This window comes from Calidris pugnax, unplaced genomic scaffold (genome assembly GCF_001431845.1).
Source record: "Calidris pugnax isolate Ruff unplaced genomic scaffold, ASM143184v1 scaffold45, whole genome shotgun sequence".
Lineage (NCBI taxonomy): Eukaryota > Metazoa > Chordata > Aves > Charadriiformes > Scolopacidae > Calidris > Calidris pugnax.
The window spans coordinates 1012905-1022326 of NW_015090764.1; the positions used below are offsets into that span (position 1 = coordinate 1012905).

The 9422-nt window shown below is 50.4% G+C and overlaps 1 protein-coding gene across 1 annotated transcript; it reads left to right on the top strand.

Annotated features, from left to right (window-relative positions):
• The first annotated feature begins 14 nt into the window (after positions 1-14).
• LOC106894037 (rRNA methyltransferase 1, mitochondrial-like) lies at positions 15-8439 on the top strand. Its single transcript, XM_014952504.1, has 5 exons — positions 15-902; positions 1355-1448; positions 3305-3425; positions 7438-7557; positions 7707-8439. Exons 1-5 carry the CDS (start codon positions 85-87, stop codon positions 7754-7756), a joined length of 1203 nt encoding a protein of 400 aa, XP_014807990.1. The 5' UTR covers positions 15-84; the 3' UTR covers positions 7757-8439.
• Positions 8440-9422: the final 983 nt, after the last annotated feature.

The window sequence follows — 9422 nt, forward strand, 5'->3', positions numbered from 1 at the left end:
CCCCCCGCCCCCCCCCCCCCCCTCGTGGGGCCGCCTCCTGTCAGCTCCTGAGGCCTGCGTGGAAAGGCCCGCGGGGCTCCGCCAATGGAGCAGGCGCTCAGGCCCGGCCTGTGGAAGGCCGTGGGGCTGTGGCCCGCCCGCCACGGCTGTCGGTGGTGGGGAGTGAGACGCTGCTCCACGCGGGAGCAGGGGCCCCCGAGCTTCGCACCGACAGCCACGCGTGGGGACGGGGAAGGGCCGCCCCGGGGTGGGGATGGCGGTGGTTGCCTTCCCCCGCTAGCCCTCCCGCAGGGTGATGGGGCCGTGACCCAGCCTTGTGTCTCCCGTGGGGGTCTGGCCCCACGGAGCCGGCCGTGGCACAGGGCACAGGAGAGCAGGGCCAGGCAGGCTGTGCCAGCCCCCAGGGAGTCGTGGAGCTGGCGAGAGGGTGACTTCTTGAAGGCAAGGAAGAGCCCTGAACGGAAGGCTCTGTCCATGGAGAGGACTAAAGGCTCAGAGATCTTATTTGGGATCGCACCCTGTTCCCTGGCCCTCTCCCAGTCCAGGAGGAACCTCTTCAGGTTGTTCCTCAAGGAGAGCAGCGGCTCTCGGCGGCTTGTTATGAGTGAGTTTGTCCTTCAGGCCACGGCCCGAGGAGTCCCCGTGCACCATGTCAGAAGGAGAGAGCTGGATGCTCTTTGCCGAGGTCAGGTCCACCAGGGAGTTTGTTTGGAGGCCACTCCTCTCGGTTTCAAGAGTTTGGAGGAAGCCGAAAAGCCTGATTTGGGGGATGAAGAGAGTCCAAACCGACAGCTGATTTGGCTGGTGTTGGAGCAGATTCAGGATCCCATGAACCTGGGGGCATTGCTGCGCACTGCCTACTTCTTGGGGGTGGACAGAGTGGTGACAAGCCAGAGGAACAGGTATGGGGTCGGTTATCTGCTCCTTCAGCTGTTCTCTTTTTCTCTTCCTCCTGGCTCCCAAAGAGGTTTCTAGCCTATGTTGCTTGATGGCTGCTTTAAAGGGTTTTCTGAGAGATCTGAATTTGGCTCACTGCTGCTTTGCTTTGTGCTCCTCAGGGAGCATGATACTCCAGGCTGGTAAGGAACCTCCCTGGGTACTTTTTTGTTTTAACCCATTTTGCGTTTCAGTTTTCTGTTTGTGCAAAAAACTGCTACAACCTATTTCTAGGTTAATTTTTGAGCCCTCCTAGTCTCCATAGGAAAATATATCCATATAGCGAGTGAGATCCTTGGTGGACTAGTAGGAATTGGGTGGTGGAGGCAGGAGAAAGAAATACAGAAATGAAAATTCTCCTGTATTTCCTTTTTTTTTGCTGTCATACGACACTTTTCCTTTTTGATTTTCCTTGCAGCTGCCCCTTGACTCCCACAGTGAGCAAAGCAAGCTCTGGAGCTATGGAAGTCTTCGATGTCTACAGCACAGATGATCTCCGGAGCTTTTTGAAGGTAGAATGATCCATGTTTTCTTTTTTTTTCTTTTTTTTTTTTTTTCATTTTCCTTTCAGGAAACCTGAAATATTGCATGTATTCAACAGAGAGGAGGTACAGGAAAAACACTCAGTTATTTGCAGTGTTTGGTGCTCCTGCTCTGTGTTCCTGTTTGCCGCCGGTGCTCTGTGCTGTTGGACCACCTCTTTGGGGTGTGCACCCCCAGTCCCATTCCATGGGGTGGGGTGACAGGTCTGAGTTGTGGGTCCTTTTTGGAAGGCGGTGAAGGCAGGAGAACACTGTGTCCCGTACTCAGGCTGTGAGCTTGGTGAGGATGGCCTCTGTCTCTCTTTCTTTCTCTCTCCATGAGGACTGAAGCCAGAGCTGCTCCTGCAGCAGGTCTTGCCTGGCGTGTGGTGGAGGCAGCATCCCAGGGCCCAGGCACACGATGGCAGCATTGGGCAGCCTTTGGAGCAGGGGAGAGGAGAAACCAGGGCTGGTGTGAGCTGCTGGGAATCTTTTTACTCTCCACTTATGCAGTGAGCTGAGATAGGGGCCCTTTGCAGAATGTGCTGCAAAAGGAAAGGGAGCGCGCGTGGAGAAACGTGGTTTAAACTGAAACAAACCCAGGGATGTTGCTTTGAATTGGCAGAGTTCATCCATCCCCTTGTGATAGCGCTGTATGACTGCCCTGATCCCTTGTGGAAGGTCCCCTGTGCCCTGGCTGGGCTGGGAACCAGCTGAATATTGTGTGTGTGGGCAAGCAGGGAGCTGCAGGCTCTCATCTGCCCTGCTCTGTTCCTGTGGGGTCCCTGGGTGAGCAGTGGGGTTGGAGGGTTCAGCACAGGGGGGGAGGGCAGAGGGGAATGGAGGCACCCGGTCTGGGGTCACTGTGTGCCTGTGTCCCTTTGAGGAAGAGCTTGTCACAGTCTGGGGTGACCACGAGGAGGGCGAGCGGAGGTAAGAGCCTGGACACTTCCCACTTGGTGTGCTAGAAAACCCTTGTCCAGCTGTACAATAGGTCTGTGGCAGCTGGAGCTCTGGATAACGGTGAAATGAAAGTCGCATAAAATATATTGATATTTAATTGAAACAGCTGGTAGAATCACTTTGTTACTGTAAAGCCTGAATTATTAACATTTTGAGCCATTGCAGCAGTTCATTTAATTGGACCCGGATTCACTGGCCTAACCCTTGGCATTGCCTGGCTGGTGTAAATTTGATATAAAGTAATGTAGAAAGTGCCAGTTTCACAGGAAATGAAGCTGGCAAGGAGCAGCAGTTCTTTTATTGTTAAAATGGATTTCCAAGACAAATAATTAAGGCTCTTTTTACTAGGGTGCGGGAGGGAAGGCTCGTTCTCTGGTTGTGCGAGGCACTGAGTGCTGAGTGCCCTGCCTTTTGTATGAGCTGATTTTTGGCACCGGTGTTTGAAAACGTTACTGTGGGCTTCTGGTGGCTGAGCCTGCACTTGAGACCTTCTACTGCATTGCTCTGTGGATTAGCCTTATGTTAATTTGCTTAACACTACTCTTTTTGTATCCTTTCCTGGCAAAAACCTTCCCAGAACCGTTGTATGGGCAAAATAAAAACCTTTTCAGTTGCTGTTTGTTTGCTTGCTGAACTGGAATAAACATCAGAAAGAAAATTACTTTTTTTTTTTTTTTTTTCTTCTAAAATCAAGGTTTGTGTGCTGGTACTGGGAGGACTTTGGTGGTAAAAATTCAAGGAATGCCAGAAAACCCCAGAAAAGCCCGTCAGTTTAACAGAAAATGTTAAAAAAAAGAAGTGTGTTTACAGACATGACTTACTTGCTTTTTAAGCTTGAAAAGTAGTCAATTTTTTAACATTTTCTTTTTCCTTTCCCTTTCTAGGCTAAAACCGCAGAAGGCTGGGAAGTGGTGGGAACTGTCAGCACACCTGAGGATGTGGAAAATGTTCCTGTCATCAGTTGCTTGGAATTTCAGTGGAATAAACCCGTCATTATAGTAATAGGTATTTCAATTTCCAGAGCTTTGGGCTTGGTGGAAGGGCAGGTGTGTGAGGGAAGGGTGGAAGGGTCAGGGTGATGTTTCACTCCCAAGCTGGTTGCAGGTGTGTTACGTTACATCAAGCTTTGGTCTGGAAAAGAAAAGCTGAGCAAGAAGTACTAGAATGATCTGGCTGCAAATAGGGACCCAGAAGAAGAGGGGGAGACAAGAAGCCTCCCAGTAGGACCTGTCAAGAATAAACAGGGAGTTTAGGAGCTGCAGAGGGTCTAGGTGGCAGTGGCCAGTGGCAGGACAGGTCTGGGTCAGTGCAGCCACAGCGAGTTGTTTTGCATTGTGTTCTGCGGCCCTTTTGATCCTGTCCTAGAGCCCTGGACCTGGATTTTCTGTGTTGGTGCACCACAAACCTCCATGAGAGACCCAGGAGGTACGTGTTTGCTCTTGCTGTGCTGAGGCTGCCAGGACGAGCTGTGCCGTGTCTTTGATCCGTCATGTTTTCTCTTAAAAGAACAGGAAGAAATCTCTGTGCTCAGGTCTGGAAAGAAGCATGAGGAGCGCTTGCTGGGGATGGTCTGAACACAAAGCTGGGCTTTGTAGCACAGAGACCACCACGGAGACCAGTCAGTGGCTGCTTTTGTTGGCCTAGGAGAAGGCAGGGGCTGTTGGCTGCTGCAGGATCAGCAGGAGGAGCAGATGGAACCTCCTCCCACCAGAGCTGTGCGCTCTTTGAGCAATGAGTGCCACTTTCCTGAGCACCTAAACTAGGTGATTCTTCCAGGGCCCTCTCTACTTCTCCCCCCTCTCTCTGGAGGGGACACTTGCAGAGGATGCTGTCTTTTTTAGGCAGAGTTTGGGGCTCTGGAGCCTCCCAGAAGGTGAAGAAGGGGGAAGGGAGTAACAGCCTCGTGGTAGCTAGAGAAAGAAATTCACCTGCTCTAGGCACCTGTCTGTGGCCATGGTCTAGCCCCTCACTTTGTGTCACCTGTCACAAGAGCTGGTTTGAGCTTTTACACTTGGAAGTAGTGTCATGCTGGCGATGAGCCATCAAGGGGCTGTAATCCTGCCCCCGTGCTGCGGTTTTCTTGGCTCAGAAGACATTCCTTTAATTAAAATGTTTATTGAACTCCTAGAAATACTGACAAGACAACACCGCAAATCTGGCATCTCTACAAGATGTGTGGAGCTATATTATAAAGGGAGTAGGGAGGCTGGCAGCCCTGCTGATGGACCACAAAGAAATGCATCCCAGAAACGACGACAACACCAGGAGGAAGGAAGGGGGTGAAAGTGGCAGTGGTGTCGTTACCTTGAATTATGAGAGATTTCTCCAGGAAAAAGTCCAAATATCCTTTTGTCAAGGGAGATTGGAGGCTGATTGGTAGATGCATGAGGAGAGCTCCCGGACCTTGCAGCAGTAATGATTTCAACTCTCTGCTGAGCACTAACTCTTCGCTGAAAAGAAAATTGAACATTACAGTCATCCGATGCTGAGGTTGTTTGAAGAAACGTCCTAGATCTGAATATGTAGCGTACCTGCAGCCGCAACCAGAGAGCAGCAGAGATAATTTAGCATGGTAGTGAGCTTTCTAGCATTGCAGAGATTGTCTTGTAAGTTAAGCATTTGCAGAACTTCAATTCACCCTCCTGGCATCCTCCTGGGCTCGGCAGAGAGGGATTTGGACAGTCCAGGTTAATGTTGTCTGCACCAGAGTCACTGCTGAAGGTGATGGGCAGCCTGGCTGCCCCGAGGGCTGGGAGCCTTGTGTGGACAGGAACAGATTGGGAGCACTGAGATGTCTGAGCAAGAAGAGTTTCTGCGTAATTTGTTCTTCTTACACATTCAGCCTTTAGCTTGGCCTTTAAGGCTGTTCATGGAATCGGTGGTTTTACTGAGCTGCTCATTTTATACACTTCTCTGAACTGCCAGCACGGCAGCTCCAGCCTGGATTTGAACTTCCTTCACTGGAAACTGCAGTTGCTACAGTGGTGTTTATTGTAAACGGGGCAGGAAACCTGTTTTATCGTTTCAGCCGAGCTCTAATTCTGGTCTTTGAGGCCTGTCAGTGCAGGGAAAAAGTTAAGAGATGGAAGTCAAAGATGGGAAGTGGGAAGTGTTTTGTTCACCAGTATAAATTAGGATTTATTCTGATTCAGTCAATACTCCCTCCCTCGTGTCGCACTCTGTGCAAGTCTTTTTGCCCTGAATTTATGGTTCCTAATTATTTTAAGCAGCCAGAGCCATAAAAAGCTTTGTAAAAGCTGGAAGCAAAATTGCTGCCTTTATTAGGAATCGTAAGACCCTTATGAGGGAGAGGAGAGGATTGCTCCAGGAGCCATCGTACCTCTGGCGATAGCTGCTGTCCCAGTTGGAGAGTCCCACGAGAGTGTGGTTTGAAGAGGCTCAGGAGACAAATATGGCTGCAAATTGTAAAACTTTTCTGTGTTGAATCAGGAAAAAGTAGGATAATTTTATTTTTTTCTTGAAGCATCCCTAGAGAGCCATGGTCTAGTGACAAAGAGGCAGGTCGGGCCGTGGGAGGCCTGGATCTGATTCCTTGTGTCGCCCAGGCTTCCCCTGTGACTTTGGATACCTCACCTGGGTCTTGTCTGCACTTCTGGCTTTAAAAAAGAAGGAAGAAAAGAATGGTTAGGATGGGATTTTGGTTCTCTGGTTCCCCAGCCAAAGGATGCTTTTGCCAGTGTGGCTTATTTCCTGGGGGAAGGCGATGCAAAGTGCATTACCCAGAGCAATCTTTCGCTTGCCAGTTACATCAGGCCAGCAAAAGATGAGACTGGGCCTCAGCTTCCAGGGAATTGCCTCTAATTCCAGGGAATTATTCCAAAGGGACTAACAGCACTGCGCTGTGTGGTTGGAGGGGTGTTGCACAGATCAATCCACAGGGACAGGGCACGGGACCTGCTGTAAGTAGACAACAGGGGAAGAATTTTTGTGGCATCTCAGCCCAGCAAAGAGCTCGTTGAACCTTGTGGAGGGATGAGTCTCCAGTGGCATAGGCAGTGCCTGAAGTGCCCCTGTAGGCTGGTAAAACTTCAGGTAAGGGTCTAAATTTAGGTAAGCTTGAGCAAGGCCTCCACAACAGCACTGGTCGTGCAGGCAGAGGTGCAGTAGCAACGTTTGCTCCCTTAGAGCCACCCCGGGACGAGTCTGGGATCAGGGTATGGCTGCTGAAGGGGAACATTTCGTTTCCAGCAACCTGAGCCTGTTTTATCAAAGGGTGAGCACGTTTTAGGAATGAGCTGGGTGTTCTCGCAGCCGTGTAGCTGTCTCTGTAGCTCTAAATAATGAATCTGGAAGAATTCTTTGGGGAGCTGAGCCGGCTGGGAGGTCTGTGGTCTTCTGCATTTTCACTTGTCTGCACGCAGGATTGTTTAAAGCCTCTCCCTTTCCATTTCCCTTTGTGACAGTGTGAGTCAAACAACTACTAATGACCTGGGATAGATTTCAACTCTGTTTCACCAGTGTATCAGCCCAAACATATCAGGGCTGTTGGATGGTTTAACAACTAATCAATTGAAGCCTCTGGTTAAACTGTCTGCATTCACAAGTTGCACCCAGCTGGTGGTACTGTGTGCTGCAAAGGCTGAACCCGTCACTATCAATAGGGATGTGGGATTTGCTGGACCAGATCAGCAAATGTGGCCTCTTCTCTGCCTTGTCCCTTTGGTCATGGCCCACGTACGTGGGCAGGTGTCCACTGGCCCGGTGGCTGCTTGTGCGGGGGATCATCACACTCGGGCTACAAGGCTCTGTGCCTGCAGGTGTGTTGCACAGGTATTCCTCAAAACCACTTCAGATGCTGGAGAAGAGATCTGGGGAGACTGGAGTGGGCCAGGTAAGGTGCCCATCTCACCTCTGGTAGCTCTTGCTGCACAGGAGCTGGTGAGGTTAGGGGCTGGGTGTAGTTGTGACAGAGAATTAGCAAGAACTGTATTTGGGAGGGGAAAAAGGGATGTGGCAGTGGTTGTGAGGTGACCTGAGCAGTGTCTTTGTTCTGCAGGTAGTGAAGGTGATGGACTTTCCCTGGAGACACAGCTCTTGTGCCATCGGATGCTGGCCATACCCCCTGGCAGAGCGCTTCACCCCGGCATCGAGTCACTGAACGTCTCCGTTGCTACTGGTAAAAACAGTTCTGATGCACAAAGGTGTTGTAGTCCAAAATCTTGTATTTAAAAATCAAACAAACATCCAGGCCTGCAGAATAATTTTCTTGTGGTTTAAAAAAAAGATCTTTTTCTTTTTTTTTTAATTATTTTTACTTTCCTACAGGTATTCTCCTGCACTCCATCTGCAGCCAGAAAATGAGGCGTGGTGATTGAATGGGGTTTTTTTTATTTGGTGGGGGAAGCTGCTTGGCGTTTCATGGCCGTGCTCTGTGGGTGTGGATGTGGAAGTGTTCCTTCCAGGGCAGAGCCCCATTGACCTGAGCTACATTTTGGCTGACACACAACGCCACCAAAACCCTGGCTGAACGGCAAAGTCGGAGACCTGCAGGTACCAGGTGACACCTCCCACCAGCACCTTGGAGGAGCAGCTGTAAGGAAGGGAGACAAAGCTAGGTTTTAAAAGCAGACAGCCAAATCCTGCAGTTTTTTGCAGTTAAATACCCGGTGATGGCTGTGAGCCTTGTGCTTGTTGGACTTTGTACATCGCTTGTGCTCTGGAGGGGATTTGGGCTGTAGGTGAGAGATGGTGCTCAGCTGGTGCTGCTGCTGAGAGCAGCTGTCCCCAAACCCACCCCGTGCCCGAGCCCACCAACCCCTTGGCAGCCTGGGGGGGTGCTGGGGAGAACCAGGTATGACTTGGGACTACTCAGTACCAATTTCTTCATCATGAGGCGGTTTCGTTGTTACAAACTGCTGCAGGAATGTCTTGAAAGCACACAGTGTTGTATTTGGTTGTGAACCAGGTCTGAGCCCCGCCAAAGGATGGACATGAGCGGTTAGAAAACAGCTGTAGTGGGGAAAAACGTGGCCCATTGAAATAAAGCCTCTGTAAAGATTGGTGGTAGACTCAGATCAATCCTTTTTGTGTCATACGTAAATCCAGAGCGTGATTAGTGGAACAGAGCACTTCCTGCAGGTGGGAAGGGGAATCAGGAGCTTGTTCTCTCCTTCCAGGGAAGTTTTCTTTCTTTCCGTGGTGGGCCTGATCCTACTGGATGCTGAGCTGCCCCAGCACCACCATCCCCACTGATGGCATGGGAGGGGGCGAGGGTGGCTTCATTTGCAAATATCCTGGTTGAAAACCAGGCTGGCTAAATTATTGAGAACCAAATGAATGTTATCACTTAGCACCTTAATTATTTTATTTAGCTACTGTGGCCCTTTGCATAGGATTCCTCATTAACACTTAATTTACAGTGCCCTTTAGGGATAATTTCAAACAATTCAGCTTAGTCTCCTCCCTCCCCCCCTTCCAAATGAACAAGTAAATCACTCAGAGTGACTAATTAGGACTTTCCTTTGAGCTAAATGAAGTCTGTAAACCGGTCTGTGGATGTGGAGGCTTTTCAGATGCCTCCCTGGGAGGGCCTGGTTGTGGTGGTGGGGGGCTGTGGGGCTGGGGACACCCCAAGTGTCCAGGATGGGGGGACAGGAGGGGACATGGAGCTCTTCAAAGGTGTTGGGTACTCACTGCTCTGGAGAGGGTGCCTGGCGTGGTGGCACGTGTCCTGAGCCGTGTCTGCAGCTTCACCCACTCCATTGGAAAAGGACAAAATTAAAATCCCTCCAAAATTATGGCTAGTGTGTAAGCAGCAGTTTGTTGCCCAAGTCTGACAGCGAGCTGGTCACTGAGGAGCGGTGAACTGGTGCGCTGCTGGGGTGACAGCTCTTGTGTTTTGTGGGCTGAGTGTGTCTATTTTTCTTTTTTTTAAATTTTTTTTAATTCAGAAATGAAAAGGCTGGGGGCCAGGGAGGCTGCAGGCCAGGTCCCCCCGACCAGTGCTGCTCCTGCAGCTGTGGCTGCCCCAGCAGAGGGTGC

Excerpts from the sequence above, each read along its gene's own strand:
- LOC106894037 (XM_014952504.1), top strand. The coding sequence starts at position 85 with ATGGAGCAGGCGCTCAGGCCCGGCCTGTGGAAGGCCGTGGGGCTGTGG. Across the intron at positions 903-1,354 it reads GTGACAAGCCAGAGGAACAG|CTGCCCCTTGACTCCCACAG; the intron begins GTATGGGGTCGG and ends TTTTCCTTGCAG. Across the intron at positions 1,449-3,304 it reads ATCTCCGGAGCTTTTTGAAG|GCTAAAACCGCAGAAGGCTG; the intron begins GTAGAATGATCC and ends TTCCCTTTCTAG.